The sequence below is a fragment of the Rhinolophus hipposideros genome (genome assembly GCF_964194185.1).
Source record: "Rhinolophus hipposideros genome assembly, chromosome: 23".
In the NCBI taxonomy this organism is placed as follows: domain Eukaryota; kingdom Metazoa; phylum Chordata; class Mammalia; order Chiroptera; family Rhinolophidae; genus Rhinolophus; species Rhinolophus hipposideros.
This window is the reverse complement of record NC_138069.1, coordinates 45,231,504-45,246,781: the sequence shown is the minus strand read 5'-3', so window position 1 is coordinate 45,246,781 and position 15,278 is coordinate 45,231,504. Positions and strand designations below refer to the sequence as shown.

The following is a 15,278-nucleotide window of genomic DNA, read 5'->3' as shown; positions in this document are numbered from 1 at the left end:
ACATAGCTGTCGAACTGATTTGGCCGCTGTGAGGTCGTTTGAATGTGGCCATTTCTTGATGATTTGTGATGACGCAGTGTGTGGGTTACTGCTTCAGACCCACCCAAACGGCTGTGGTCTCGGAGCCCGCGTCTGTGCCATGCTCGGGGCTGTGTGGTTCCTGGTGCAGACTGGGCGTTGCAGAGGTAAAGAAGCATCCTGGAAACGTGGCCTTTGAGAGGAGGCCTCACACACAGTGCGACGAAGCCGAGGCTTCAGAAGCAGGACCTCGTCGGTGCTCACTTCTCAGGTCCTGTGCTGATGTGCTCCCGCAGCTTGAAGTTGGAGGCCCAAAGGCTGCCGACTTGCCCATTCCATTTCTAGTTATCAAACAGGAGGGATGATTGCAGTGAAACTTAAGTGTGACCAAATTATGGCTGAGTGCCGAAGGAAGGTCCATTACTGCATTGGTTAGGATTTGATTGGCGGTTCTAAAACTTTGGCATCCGGGCAAAATGTTGAAGGCACACAGGAAAATGCTTGTGTAATTTTTTGCAGTGGCTTCTCTTCGAAAGGGTGAAAATGCAATAGAAACTTGAAGCAAATTGAAGGTATTTTAAGGAAAATACTTTTTAACAGCATTAGTCAAATCTCACACTTAATGCTTTTTCATTCACCGTTCTATAATAGATCACGTCACACTTTCCGTAGTAACACACACTGTTTTTGTTAAAAGTCCAGAATACTCAAGCCAGAATTTAGCACAGAATACTCAAGCCAACTCAAGTCAAACTGTTCCCTGTTCTGCATTGTGGAGCATAAAAAGAATTATTTTTGGTCACTTAAATTTTTAGCTTTTATAACCTTTTTAAAGTGTCTCCACTTTGGGACAGCAGCGCTGTAAATGTCAGTGACTCGCAGCTGTGTGGGGAGGTGAGGGAGGAAGAGAGCTGAGGTGGGAAGGGCAGGCAGGTGTGCTTGACGGAGGGCAGTGGGGACCAGTGAAGGGATTTCAGCAACGAATGACGTGACCAGGTCTGTGCTTAGAAGGGTGCCACAGTGTGGGAGTGGGTATGAGGGTGGCGGTCTGTTCAAGAGGTCGTCCTGGCTCCATTGTCCTTCAGTGTCCCCCTTCCCCACCCCCGCCACCTCCCACTTTGACTCTCTGCTCTGGTTGCCCCTCATTGCTGATGACGCTGCACTGGGCAACGGCTGTGTGTCCAGCTCCGCTCTGGCCCTCACTCTTAGCAAGGGCTCTCCCTCCCGCCCCCCGCTGCCCCGTGATGGTCATTCCATGTGTAGCAGGAATGTTTCCTACTGTACAAGATGCCGCACAGTGTGAACATGTCGGGTGGTCTCACCTTGCTCTCACCTGGCTCAGCACTTGGCAGTGCTTGGCTCCCCTGTGCCCTCCCACTGGATTGTTTTGAAGCAAACCTCCAAAAGATGACATTTTAAAAACTATCCGAAATACCAATATCGCAACAAAAAGCCCCTAGTAATTAAAATAAGTCCTAACCACTCCTTATATGTCAGACGTTAAGTCAGATCTTCCTCTTTTTTAACAACCACTTAAAAACGGTCAACCTGAACGGATCATGTCATTTTATTTGACTGAATTGTCTCGTAATCTGTGTCGCCTGCAAACTGGTGGTTAGATGTGGCATTTGCTCAGTCCCCGGGGGTTGTTTGTTGGCATGACTACGCGGTAGGTGGCACTTCCTCTTACGTTCTCTTAGGAGATGCTTGTCTCTAGGTGCTGAGGTTGGTCAGTGTTGTCAGCTGGAGCCGCTCGTTAGGAAGTCCCATCAGCTTCTCACGATGGGCGCAGCAGCCGCGGGTGGTGCTGCCTTGGTCAGGAACCCGTCCCCAGAGCCCCCGTCGTGTTGCATGCTCACGCTCGGTGCAACTGAGGCTGGACAATGAGGTGTCTGCCTCTCAGCCTCTGGGGGGGGGGAGGAGTTGATTTTCAGCCGGAAAGAAAGGTGGGGGGAATGGCTGTGGCTAAGCACAAGGCAAGAGTGTTTCAGGGAGGAGTCATCAGCCGGTCAGAGGCTGTGGGGACCAGCACCATGGCCAGTGCTCTCGCCCCGTGGGGTCGCTCGGCCAAAGGAGCAGTGAGTGGGGCAGGAATTGGAATGATGTGGTTGAGGAGTGAGGGTAGACACAGCCTCCCCTTCAACAAGTGTGGCTGCTGAGGGAAGGAGAAAGGGCGTGGCCTCGTTTATTCTTCATGGTTTTACCAGGGGAAGAGATGAGAGTCTGGATTCTGACGGTCAGGAGCCAGTAGGCAGAGGCTGAAGACGAGCGAGAAGAGATAACTGACAGTAAGATCTAGGAAGTGGGAGGGCAGCGTGACCGTGCGTCCTTCCACAGAGCTACCTGAGGGGCAAGTGCAGATGTGGAGCAGGAAGCAGGCCCTTCTGGATGAGAGAGCCGGCGGAAGTGATTGAGGGCCACGGGCACCGGGAACGGGTGACCACCACCCAGAAGGCCAGGCAGGAGCGAGGACCTATTGGCTGTGGGAACGGAGGGCGTGTCAACTCCTGGTATGACGTTTCTAGGAGCTGGCAGCAGTCAGAAGCTGCACAGAGAGAGGGATTGGGTTTATCCCGGCGGGGTGGTGCCAGGCCACTGACACAGACGGGACCGCAGCTGGGGGCTGGGGCCACGCTGGGATTGGAGTTCTAGGGGCTGAAGGGCGTTGAGGACGGTCCGAGTGATGGCTGACGCGCGGTCTGAGTGTAGGGCCTCCCAGTGCAGTGTGGGTTAGGCATTCAGAGAAGCAGCATTGATGTCACATTCTGGGGACTGTTGCTGTCAGGACTCTCTCTGCCCACGGCCCCCCCTCGCCGAGCTGCGGGTGCTGTACTGTGTGCTCTGCTGGCACCATGCCCGCTGCCACAGCCTGGTGTCCACGTTTGCCCCCGGCTCTCAGCTGCACGAGAATTTTTCAAGCTTGAATCAGAAGTGTATCTAAGTCAGATTTTAGAGCGTCTGCGTGGCAGTCCCAGTGTGACTGTACCACACTCCCGGGGGTTAGACCCAGGCTGTGTCTTCGAGGTCTTCGTCTAGAGTATCTTTCTTTACATCCTCACTCCCTCCCTCGATTCCCTCTCATCCTGGATCGGACTCCTCCCCCTGCAGTTCGGTGCCACCTCCTGAGCTCCATAGTAAACCAGCGATGTCCTTTAATGCCACAATTGCCACGTTCTTGCTGAATGGGCAGGCACCTGGTACACCTGTTTCCCACAGGCGTTTGGGCCTTTCTGCCTGGGCTCTGGGCACATCTGTCTGTCGGCCCCTGTCACACGCAGTGCTTGGGACCCTAGGGCACCACGTGGCTGGACGGCTGCTCTGATGGGAGACCTGTGCGGTCACCTGACGCATCAGGTAATCGGCTGAGGGCAGTCCCTGGCCACGGAGCCTGGAATTGCTCCCCCTCGTCCCTGCTGGGAACGTTGGGAACCGCCCCGGGCTGGTTGGGGTCTGGAGCACCCACTGCCAAGCTCAGAGAGAAAGGCCCCAGTCCACCTCCTTCCAGCTGCGCCGGGAGCACTGTCACTGGCTTGGAGAGGACCTCCCAGGCCTTCCCTGTGCCCCCCTCACCTCTGTGTGTCTCAGAGCTGTACTTTTGCTTCTAGTTTGGTTCAACTAGTAGGATGACACTCGGGTACCTGCTCTCTTCACTGACCAGTGCAACCTGGAGGCCTTTCTGTGGAAGTGGATACAGATTTTATCTGTGTCTTATTCCGGATGTGGACTGCTTGTCTCACTGCGCGTAGTTGGACATTTTCCAGTTGCCAGCTGTTACAGGACGCTGCGGCCCACGTTCTCCTGTGTGCTCCTCCCGTGCCCTCCCTAACCAGACCACAGCCTTCCCATGGGGAAGGTGCTCCAGGTTCTGTGTGGAAAGCCAGGACCCTGTCTAGACTGTGGCAGTCTGTAGTGTCCCCACGTTGTGACCTCCAGGGCGTGGTGGGGTGGGGACAGAGTCAGAAGAACCTTCAAAGGTGTATGTGACATGTCACGGGTGTGATGACACAAAGACGTTTGTATTGACTTACTCTGCGTCAGATCTGATAAGTTAACCATGAACTTGGTTGTGAAATATTTTTGTAATATAAGATATGATGCAGAAATGTCCGTCAGCCAATTTGCTTCACTCAGATTTCCAGATCCTTTGCCAGGTCTGTTCTCCTGGGCGGGAGCCGTTTTCCCACTGCCTGGTGGGCATGTCCCGGCTGTCCCTCCTTGTGATGTTTGAAACTGCGTGTCACTGTCACTCGTGTCACTCGCTGCAGGGCAGCGGGAGCCCCTGCCCATCCCCCGTGCCCTGGGTTCTGGTCTGTGTCTCCTTGCCTGCAGTTTCCCTCCCGGCTCAGGAAACCCTCAGCTGCGTCCTGTCCTGCCCTCTCCTCACCTTGCTCCTCCCTGCTGGGTGGTGGGTCCCCTCTCCTGCGATGTGGACACCTCCCTGCTAGGTGACCATGTAGTGTGTGATGTGAGGGAAAGGGGTGCTTTCAGTATGCTTGGGCCCCCAACTGGCTGGCCCGGTTGGGGTGCATGACCCCACGTCCTGGATGCAGTAGGTGCTCAGTGAACATTTCTTGATTTGGAAACACTCGCTAATGACACAAAAGGATACAACTTTAAGATAAGTGCATGGAAGGGTGTTGGAGCGACTACTCTGCCACCAGCTCGTCCTGTGTTATGGTGAATTCGATGCCGAATGGGGACGGTCGCGTGCCGTGCTCGTTCCTCTTCTGCTCACTCTGGTTCATTCAGTGAAGACTGGTGTGTCGGGTTGACCCACTAGTGGTTCTGCCTCGGTCACTGCTTTGCTGGGCGGTATCTGTAAATGCTCACGTGATTGCCCACGTCAATTGTTCTCGTGAATGTAGCCTCTTGAAGCACGTTAGGGGCAGCTCTGTCTCAGCCCTAGGCCCGGCAGGGAGGGGGCTTCACTCACTGGTCAGCATCTGCTGTCCACACACCTGGTGCCGGCTTATTTTGCTCTGTAGAGAGGTCGCCACACAGCAATGGCTATTTCTAGAATTCTCTTTATTTGCTCAGTTTGTTTCAGAAGTGGAGCTGGAAGCACTGTTTACCTTGATGTGTTCTTTTCTTTCTAGTTCAAGTTACTCTTCCGATGCTCTGGATTTCGAGACTCAGCACAAACTGGGGCCCGTGTTTGATTCTCCGAGGATGTCCCGCCGTGGTGTGCACCGGCTCAGCACAGCGCACGCCACGGGGAGCGGCCAGGCTGCCGATGCTCAGTTCTGCACCAGCAGCACGACCACCCTGAAGCAGAGAGTGACCAGGTAAACGCCCTCGTCTGTGTCTCACATTGTAGTGCCGCTGGGACCGCACGTGCGCTTGTGGGCCTGCGGCCACACTCTTGAGCTGAAGGCCATGCGTGGCACGTGCCGATCCCCACATGGCGTCTGGCTTTGCGGTGAGCAGGACACGCGGTTCTGGAAAGCCTGGGCCATGGTGTCGTCTTCTGCCAGTTGCCTTTCCCTATCTCAAAGCCTGGGGGCAGTGGAATAGGGCACCTGTCGTGGGCACACGAGCCACTGCAGGCAGTGCCGGCCACATGGTCCACCTCTGTAGCTGGAGCCGGACTCAGCTGTGCCTTCAGGTGGCTTGGGGGTCGTTGCAGCCAGTCCCTGCATCGCTGCAGCCTGAAGTCTGTAACGTCTGCTGAGCAAACAGACACGCCCATGAAACACACATCACACGCACTCACCATTATCACGGTCACTCGGTTTCTGAACTCTCCACGTGCCCAAGAATGAGCAAAAGTGGGCAGATCTCTGTGCCGTCAGAGATGAAGACGAGAAGCGACAGCTTCACTTCAGGTTGCTCACAAGTGATGAGTTTCCAACCTGAATGGCTCCTCGTCTCAGGAACGGGGTGATGGCTGCTAAGGGAGGTGCGGAGGCTGCAGGGGCGAGGCTGGACGCTGGCACGGCCTGTCCTGGCATCCCCACGAGGCGCAGTCACCGCGGAGCTTGTGCAGACGGTGAGGTGCCCGGGCGTCCACCTTGAGAGTGCGGCAACTGGTTCCCCAAGGTGCCCCAGGCGCTGCATTGGCTCGAGGCTGTGGGCCTTGTGAGGGCCACCCAGCCGTGCTCAGGCTGCTTTCTGTCAGCAGAGGGCGCCTGACCAGGTGTCCTGACGGCAGGTTGTCACTGCCACCTGCCTTCCCTCCCCTGCTGGGTGCCGCCTGGCCCCCCACCTGATGGGTCCCTGAAGTTTGTCAGCGGGACTGCAGAGCTGCCTGAGGTCACAGCCTCCCTGCTGTGCTTAATACATGTCAGCCCCGCCTGAGGCTTGGAGAGAGCAAGGACTACGGCTGTGTGTGTGTGTGTGTGTGTGTGTGTGTGTGTGTCTGTCTGTCTGTGTGCGCGCGCAGTTACTTGCTTTAAAGGGAAGGGTAAAAGGAGAAATGGTGTGACTTTTTATTTTTAGGCCATTTTATACGTAGGTGATTTTAAGTTCTAACCATTTGGGTCTTAGGGCCCCAAATAATCTGAAATCGATACTGTTTTGCACAGCTTCAGAAGGAATCCTTGGACCCCAGCTTAAAAATTCCTTTGTAGAAGAGCAGATGCTTCATTACAGCACAAAAGATATAAGAAAATGCTGTCTTAAAGCTACTGTATTGATCCACAAAGATTTTGTGTTGGTAAAATGTAGTTTACTAGGACAACGATAAGCGTGTTCCGTGTTCTTTCTTTTCAGAACAGTGAAACAGCCCAGCCGCGCGGGCAGGCCGGCTCTGAGGAAGGGCACGGCTTCTCTGCGGCCTCCTGTGCTGGATGAGTCTCTCATCCGCGAGCAGACCCGGGTGGACCACTTCTGGGGTGAGTTATCTACAGCTGCTTGTCTCTCAGGTTGTTCTGGAAGAAGGGAGGCCATGGCCAGGGTGTCCCTTTGCTCCTTCCGGGCGGGGGGCGGCCCCAGCAAGGTCGAAGCTCCTCTCGGCTCAGCTGCTCTGTGGGGTTCGTGCAGTCATTTGCTGTGATGCTGTGACATGGCAGGGGGCCGTCGCTGATGTTACTTTGGTAGGATGTCTGAGTGAAGGCACCGTAAAAGTCACTGTAATTTCAAGTCCCTGCCAGTGCCAAGCAGGGGAGGGGTACACAGACTGACAGCAGGAAGCGGGGTGCCTGTGCGCGGACTCGACTGAGAGCCGTGGGAGGGTGGTGCCAGCCCTGCTGGGGCGATACTTCCGGAGCCTCGGTTTTGGCGGAACATGGAGCTGCAGCCGTGTCCACCTGAGGTTCTGGCCGCCCTTTTGAGAAGACCAGAAGACCTGGATTTGTACCAGAAATTTCTTGTGCTGATTTTGGGAACCTTCAGGATTCGTGCTGGGTGTTTGCTCAGCCAGTGGGAGCAGTGCCAGGCAGAGGAAGGCGTGTGTGCTCGGGACGCGGGTCTGAGAGAGGGGGCGCTTCTCCCTGTGGTCGCCTACTGTGTAGGCTGGACCATGTGCTGCGTGCAGGGCCTTGCACTGTGTGGGGAGCGTCTGCTGGATCGGGAGAAATTCCCACTAGATTCAAAGCTGTGAAGGGGTTTAATAAACATTGTAGCCTTTACTTTTTTGTGTGGGTTTTGTTCTACTGTGGTGATTTGAAGCCAATAGCAGAAACGTGTGTGTGTGTTTTAGGTCTTGACGACGATGGAGACCTGAAAGGTAATTATTTGGTTCTTTCTCTTCCCCAACTTTTTGAGATGGAAGCTTTACTGAGGTGTCTGCAGGTCGTAATAAACAGGCTCCATCTGCTTTTTGGGAACTTCAGGTGGAAGCACAGCTGGCATTCAGGGAAACGGTGACGTGGCCGCAGAAGCCGCCAAGAGCAACGGTTACACCTGTAGCAGCTGCAGCCTGCTGTCCGAGCGCAAGGACGCACTCACCACCATGCCCGCCTCCCATGGGACCGTGTCGAGGATTTACTCAAGGGACAGGAATCAGAAACGTAAGTTTGTCCCTTTAAAGTTGAGGGCAAGATTGCGTGTCCCTTTTCTTTTTATAACCTGGTTTTATGGTTTCCAGAGTCTACACGAGGTAGACTTGAATTCAGAGTTATCCTTTAAAAGTTTGAGAAGTGCACCAAAAATTAGCTTTCTTCTTTTTCATTCCCTTTTAACTTGCGCTTTATGTGGTTGGTGTTTTTGTCTCTGGGAGTATCTGAAATTCTATAGATTTGAACTTTGGGTAAGCAAATGAAAGTGTCTACTTCAGTGACACCCGTGGAAGGGACTGTGCCGTCCCTTTTGGATGCACGGACGTTCACATGGGCGGAAGGGACAGCTTGTGAGGATGCTGTCACCTCCACGCAGAGGTGTTCACTCAGCGAGAGTGAGGGAGACAGTCCTCGGTCTTGGTCCAGGTTGGGGTGGCTCAGTGGGAGTGTGCAGGTCTGGCTGGGGGCACTGGCTCTGCCTGCGATGGCAGCAGTCATGTCACAGAACACCCGTGTGCACAGGTGCACGTTGCAGTGCTGTGGTCCTGGGAGGGCCACCGCCGCCTTTCCTCCTCCTGCTCCCGGCGCTCACAGGACCCCGGGGAAAGCATCGCTGCAGACCCCCTGCCAGGTTCCCAGGCGCTCAGCCACGCCTACGGCCCTGTGGTCCCCGCTCTCACAGGCCTGGAGAGGCTGGGGAGCCCTTGACCTCCAGTGAGCATCGCCTCGCTCCGGAGTTGTGGCCCCTCGCCTGTTTACCTCGGTGCTGGTCTGCTTGGCGGGGCTGGAGGTCGTGCTTGGGCGGGTGCCCGGGATCAGGCCGGGCTGGCACCTGAGGGCGGCCGTGCTTGCCAGTCACTGTGTCGCTCCTGGTGGAATCTGGTGTATGGGAGCGCCTAATTAGTATTTTCAGGTGACTGTTCTGACACAGTGAGGGTGGTACCAGGACTGAGAACTCTCTTCCATTCTCTCCGCTGGTCACGGGAGTTTCTGGTTCTGTCTGCTGTGGGGTCGGCCACACCGTCAGCATCCACATGTACCCAGGAAAGCGGCCGGGGAGAGGCTTTCCTCCTAATGCTCGGCATCGCTGCTGACCTGGCGCCCCACGTGGATACATGCTCGCCTCAGCATGTGCCCCCGCGCCTCCTGGCCCACCAGCAGCCCTGCCACTGCGGCTGCCCGCGTCGTGCAGACCGGCAGACTGGGGCTTAGCTAGCTTAGGAACTCGCTGGTGAGCGATGGGCCTTGGACCTGGGCCTGGGCATCTGCTGCAGGGTGCGTTCCCCTAGATGCCTCTGCTTCCCATGTTCCTTGAGGGCAGCCTGGGCTGCGCCCAGCAGCCACCCAGCTCCCGTAGCCCACAGAGATGCTGCGGGTGCCGACACTGCCCTTTGAAGCGGGCGAACGTCCCGTTGTTCTGAGTCGGCTCACAGATGTGCTAATGTTTGCTGCTTTCCCACGGCCTCCTCGTAGAGGTCACGGCTGTTTACAGCCGGCCAGTAGTCACTCTGTTGGGACAGTACGGTGGGCGTGCGGGGGCCAGGCGCTAGGCATGCTTTTTGGAGTCGTCTCTGGAAACCCATCACACAGCCCCTGGCTTAAATTGGCCTTGAATGCTTTTTTTTTTTTTTTAAGATTTTATTGGGTAAGGGGAACAAGACTTTATTGGGGAACAGTGTGTACTTCCAGCCCTTTTTTCCAAGTCAAGTCGCGGTCCTTTTAGTCTTAGTTGTGGAGGGCGCAGCTCAGCTCCCGGTCTAGTTGCCGTTTCTAGTTGCAGGGGGCACAGCCCACCATCCCTGGGGGAGTCGAACCTGCAACTTTGTGGTTGAGAGGATGCGCTCCAACCAACTGAGCCATCCGGGAGCTCAGCGGCAGCTCAGCTCAAGGTGCCGTGTTCAATCTTAGTTGCAGGGGGCAGAACCCACCATCCCTTGCGGGACTAGGAGTTGAACTGGCAACCTGGTGGTTGAGAGCCCACTGGCCCATGTGGGAATCGAACCGGCAGCCTTCATAATTAGGAGCACGGAGCTCCAACCGCCTGAGCCACCGGGCCAGCCCTGGCCTTGAATGTTTTTGAGGAGAAAAAAAGTTAATATTATTTGCTTTGGGCATCTGTTCTCACCTCCTTTGCTCTTGTGGACTTGAACAGTGATTTGTAGAGCCAACTGATGTATTCCTCTTAGAAAATCTATTCCTAACTATTTGAGTAGAGTGTTTATGAGAGGACATTAGAGAATCACAGATATGTACAAGGAAGAAAGTTTAAATCCCCCACAACCTACCCCCAGACGTAAGCATACATACACCCTACATCTGGCCTGCTGGCCTGTCCCTGTGACGCAGTGAGGTCACACTGTGTGAACTGCTGTGCATGGCCGTACTTATAACACACATAACTCTTCTCAGCCATAAATGACCACCCCCTCTTTGTTTCTGTTTGTTTTTACTTGCACTCTCCGGTAACGTCTCTAACCGGCACAGGTAGAGTGAGTCCCCACCAGCACCTGGGCCCCTTTCAGAGGGTGTGGTGCCGATGGGCAGAGTTCACTGTGACCTCATGGAGCATGAAACCAAGCACGTTAAAGTGTATCGTCTATGGCGTCTGGTGCCTTCACGGTGTTGTGTGACCACTGCATTGTGCACCTAGAGACGTGTACTTTGCGTCCGTTGTTACTGAAATGCTGCCATGGCACATTCATGCTTTGGCAGCTGTTTTCATCTTGTGTGTCATTCTTCTTGATGCCTGTCTGCTGCTGTATTTATGGTTGTATCAAAATGTATTCGATCGGTGTCTAGAGGACGTTCAAGTTTCTCTGCTTTTGCACATCAGACACAGCGTTTCTTTGGCTGTGTGTCCTTGTCTGGGTCTGCCTGTGGACTTGGCAAACCTTCCTCTCGGGGAGACAGACTGGAAGTGGAATAGGTAGGTTCAAGGTGACAGGTCCCGCTGGGACTGGGTGCTTTCTGAGTCCTGAACCGTTTGAAACGTGGTTTTCTGGGTCCCATCAAAAAGGCTTTAAAAGGCTTCAAAGTCCCTTCCCTGGGACATCAGACAGGCCCAGCAAAGCAGGGTGGGGTCGAGGCATGCGCACTGACCTCTTCCGTGACGGCCAGGCTCTCCTTCAGAAGCAGGTGCCTCGCCCGGACCGTCCCCAGCACGGCCTGTGTGTTACAGTGGGCATGCAAAGTGCCAGCCAGTCACTGTGGAAGCAGACTGCTCTGCGCTCTCTCTCCTGCCTGAGGTGACACTTACATCCCCGTAAAAGTTCTAGACCAGCTTAGGAAAGATGGGCCATTTTTTTGAAAACTGTTGGTTTGCTTCTCGAAGCAGCCTCCATTGTCAGAGAAATGGGGTTTCAGTGTCCGCTGCCTTGTGGAAAGTGGGGTGAGTGGGCTTTGGAGTTGGTGAGGCCACATAGCCAGAGCAGGAGGCTTTCACCTCCAGCCAAGGGCCGAGTGACCACCTCCAGCCAACGCCGTGCTGGCTGTGGTGGAGCATGGGCAGGATGGTATCTGAGCTGAGCGGCTAAAATCTCCACCAGGGAGCAACTCAACTGAGGCCACTTGCCTGAAGAAACGATAGTTAACAGCTAAGGTACATATATTCAAAACTTCCAGCTGGCAGCTTCCATCAGTAACTAGCACTGCTGGAAAAAGATTATATACCACGTTTCCCCAAAAATAAGACCTAGCTGGCCAATCAGGTCTAATGTGTCTAATGTGTCTTTTGGAGCAAAAATTAATATATGACCCAATATTGTATAAGACCGGGTCATATATTATTGTAAAATAAGACCTGGTATTATATTATATTATATTGTTATGTTATATATATCATATTATACTTATGTTACGTTACGTTACGTTACGTTATGTTACATTACATTACATTATATAAGACCCGGTCTTATAGTAAAATAAGACCGGGTCTTATATTAACTTTTGCTCCAAAAGACGTATTAGAGCTGATTGTCTGGCTAGGTCTTATTTTTGGGAAAACACGGTACAATTTCAGTTTAAACATTCTTCCAGTTGACTAACCACTGACCCCAACCACTTCCCTCAGTGGCACTTTGTGGGTCCCCGTTCTGTGTACTCTTTCCCATTCTTCATATTTTCGTACTGTTAAAGATTTATCAATTTGATGGATGGAAAGTGGAATTTGGGTGTTTTTTATTATCAGTAGACTGACCATGGAGCACCGCTTTTTCCCAACCTCTGTTTCAAGTTTACGGCATAGTGTGGAATAGTCATGACAAAGTCAGCACTGATGTTATGAATGTTTTGGGTGCAGGGGCCAATTCACAAATAGCCTACTCCCTACTCAAGCTGCTGACAGCACAGCTCTGATTTTATTTCTTCAAAATTACTCCAACTCAAGATGTCACCATCCCGGCGTCATGCCACAGACTCTGAACTCACTGCCGGGCTGGGAGAGGAAGTGGCAGAGCTGCCTTGGGGCACTCCTGGTGAGCCAGGTGGGCTGTCCTTGTCTGCATGTGGTCCTGCTTGACTTGGCGAGTGGCAACAAGCCTTATCCTCCCCCACTCAGTGGAGAAACGTCAAGACCAAAATGTCTAGCAACGTGACTTGTGGAGCGTCACTGCACACGTTTCAGGTTAAAGGAAAGAGTGTTGGGGATCACGTTGCATATTCTGAAGTTCAGGCCCTGACAAGTAGCAAGGGGTCCCGTGACTAAACTGCTGCTTGCACAGGCCATGTGTTTGTGGCCGTTGTCCCCTGTTCCAGATGCTGTGGCACACGTCCTTGTAGGGGTGGGGGTCTCACCTGATAGGAGAGTCGGTGGGCCGGAGCGCAGGTAAGGGTGGTTGTTTGCAATCCCTGCATGTGGCAGCATATGTATAAAGAGCATTGGGGTGCAGTGATGACAGCCGGGTATTTTCTGGAAGATTGCTAGTGAGTGAGCCTTGGTGTTGACAGCTCTCCCGTCAAGTTTGCTTTGCAGCTCCGCCTATCAGGATGTGACATGTGGCACTCTGGGCAGAGTGCTGTTTGTCGTTACGTCTCTTCTGAAGGTGGTGTCTCTGATGTCCGTTTAGAAAGTTGATTCTGTTTTGCCTGAAATGAGTACTTGGGCCTTCTGAATCAGCAGGGGAGCAAATGTGGGCTTTGTGGGAAGAAGTAACTGTGTCCCGGTTTTTCAATAGGCGGCGCGTCGTTCTGCCTGGATAGGATTCTGTGGCTGGTCACGTGCACGTCGTCATCTTTCGCATCATTCTTAGTTCAACTTTTTCGAGTGGCTTTAACGAAGCTCAATTATGAATCAGGAAATTACAAATTGAAAAATTATGAATCTAAAGATCACAAATCAGAAAGCTATAAGTCAAAAAGCCGTGAATCACAAGGTATTTAAATAATTTTTTCTCCTTTTCCCACCGAATAACACTTTTAAGGTGGAGAAAACGCTCTTTTCCAATGTGGTGCTTCCTCACCTCTCCTGTCGCAGTCTTCATGCAGACTTTCTCTGGATCTTTCTAGAAGGGAGTTTCTGGAGGTTTTACTGCGCTCTGTGTGCGGTTCAGTCTCCTGAAAGTTGATCGGCATTTAAGCCTTTTTAGGTCACTTTTTAGTAAAAAGTTAGTATCCTCAACTCTGTTTCTTACTACCTTTTTAAAGCAGAAGCAGTTTATCTGAATGGCATGTCATATGCTGTTTTGTACAACTGTACACAGTCTGTCTTCTGCGTTGTATGCTGTGCACATTACCTCGCCGGGGGACTAGAGCGTCTCTTCCTAAGCAAAGGCTGTCACCTGTGCCCACCTGCGCGAGCGAGCCGCCAGCGGCCCTGCGACAGCGGCCGAGCTGTCCTCCTCGGGGTCTGCGGCGCGTGGGTGGGGCTCCGACAGGCGTCTGTCTCTAAGCCCCTTTTGCGTGTGTTGCAGCCCATCCCGATCACTGTGGCAGGAGGAGTGTAAAAGCGTTTCTCAGAGAGGACGGTCACCTCAGTGTGAATGGGGAGGCGCTGTGTAAGTATGGCTTCCTTTTCGGCCTCGGCATTGGCTTCCCGCAGGCTGGAATAGCAGGCCACTGACAGTGTAGCCGGATAATCCACACGAGTCCAGCAGCCCCACCATCAGACGGGGTGTAGAACCTGGTGGGAACCTTAGCACAGAAGCTAAGGACCACCAGCTTGTATTTGCCTTGATTCTTGTTTTGTAATATGAGTTTCTGATTTTTTCAAACTGCCGTGTTGTGTACAGTTCAAAGGAACAGGTCTGCATATTAATTGTCAACTGCTTGTCACCACGCCCGCAGGCGATGACTGTCAGGGGAAGGAACGCCTGGAGACATCCGCAGCCATCCACCCGCCTTCGTCCAGGCTGCAGTGGGCAGCAGGGACCGCCGGGCACGCCTGTTCTCACGCAGGTTGTCTCACACTTCTGCTTGTTTTCATCATGTTCTTCACAAATGCTTGTTCCTTGTTTGCATTTGGAATTCAAGTGCTTGGTAAAAACTGACAGCTTTCGTGTCAGCTGTGGTTAAAATATGGAGACCGCCTCCCTCGAAAAGCTGCTTTGTCAGTGTGGTAGTGTAAATTGAACATAGGAAAAAGAACTTAGCTGAGGCGGGACACAAGGCTGAGGAGAGGCTGGTTCCGCTCCTGGGCGGGAGCCTCATGTTGGCATGAAGCTGCCTGTCCGTCTGTCCTAACCTCCGCGGCAAGACTCCCATGAGAAGCAGGTGCTTTCCCATTGATACCTGTACATTTCCTGGCAAAGGGCACCTTTTCTAGGCAGCCTTTTTTTTAAAAGCTGAGCTTCAAAAATAATTGTATCCTAACTGTTAATTAATGAACATAAAACAATAGATTGTTTAGAAAATCCTCTTAGAACGTATTTCGTTGCACAAGAGCCATGTTGGAATTACCTAATAGTTTCAGAAGTCAACACCTATTGGTTACATGCTAATAGAAATATATTACTTTCAGCAGTTAACTGTTAAAAAGTGAAACAATTGATTTCATAAGCAGCTTTCTGTTTTGTATAATGTGTGCTGTTTGATAAAAAGTGTATTGTTTTCATTTTTTTTGTCCCGTGGTACTACCACTTTTTCCAAATAGCTTTTTTACTGGAAAATATTGGCCTATAGGTAGATTTTCATTTTGGCCCCTGAGTAATCCTTGTTTCACCAGGAGCATGTTAACTGCTGCTGTCTGGGATTTTATTTCCTTTAAGGGATCCCATTACTGCTGGCACCAAGCGCGCCTCAGCCAGCAGAGGGCATGCCCACCACCATGCCCTGGTCCCCATGGTCTGCATTTTACATTTTAAGTGTCTGCAGGCAGAAGGGAATGGAAAC

At 52.8% G+C, this 15,278-nt stretch overlaps 1 protein-coding gene across 22 annotated transcripts in view; it reads left to right on the top strand.

Annotated features, from left to right (window-relative positions):
• Positions 1-15,278, top strand: part of SUN1 (Sad1 and UNC84 domain containing 1) — a 47,459-nt gene that overhangs the window by 14,174 nt on the left and 18,007 nt on the right. For 9 of the 22 annotated variants that reach the window (XM_081034806.1, XM_081034789.1, XM_081034804.1 and 6 more), the window contains 7 exons: positions 5,115-5,303; positions 6,730-6,851; positions 7,658-7,684; positions 7,791-7,967; positions 13,127-13,324; positions 13,862-13,945; positions 14,235-14,345. In XM_081034806.1, the coding sequence (XP_080890932.1) occupies positions 5,115-5,303; positions 6,730-6,851; positions 7,658-7,684; positions 7,791-7,967; positions 13,127-13,324; positions 13,862-13,945; positions 14,235-14,345 (908 nt within the window). The remainder of the gene's footprint in view (positions 1-5,114; positions 5,304-6,729; positions 6,852-7,657; positions 7,685-7,790; positions 7,968-13,126; positions 13,325-13,861; positions 13,946-14,234; positions 14,346-15,278) is intronic. The other 13 variants (XM_081034790.1, XM_081034791.1, XM_081034797.1 and 10 more) reach the window with 2 other exon arrangements.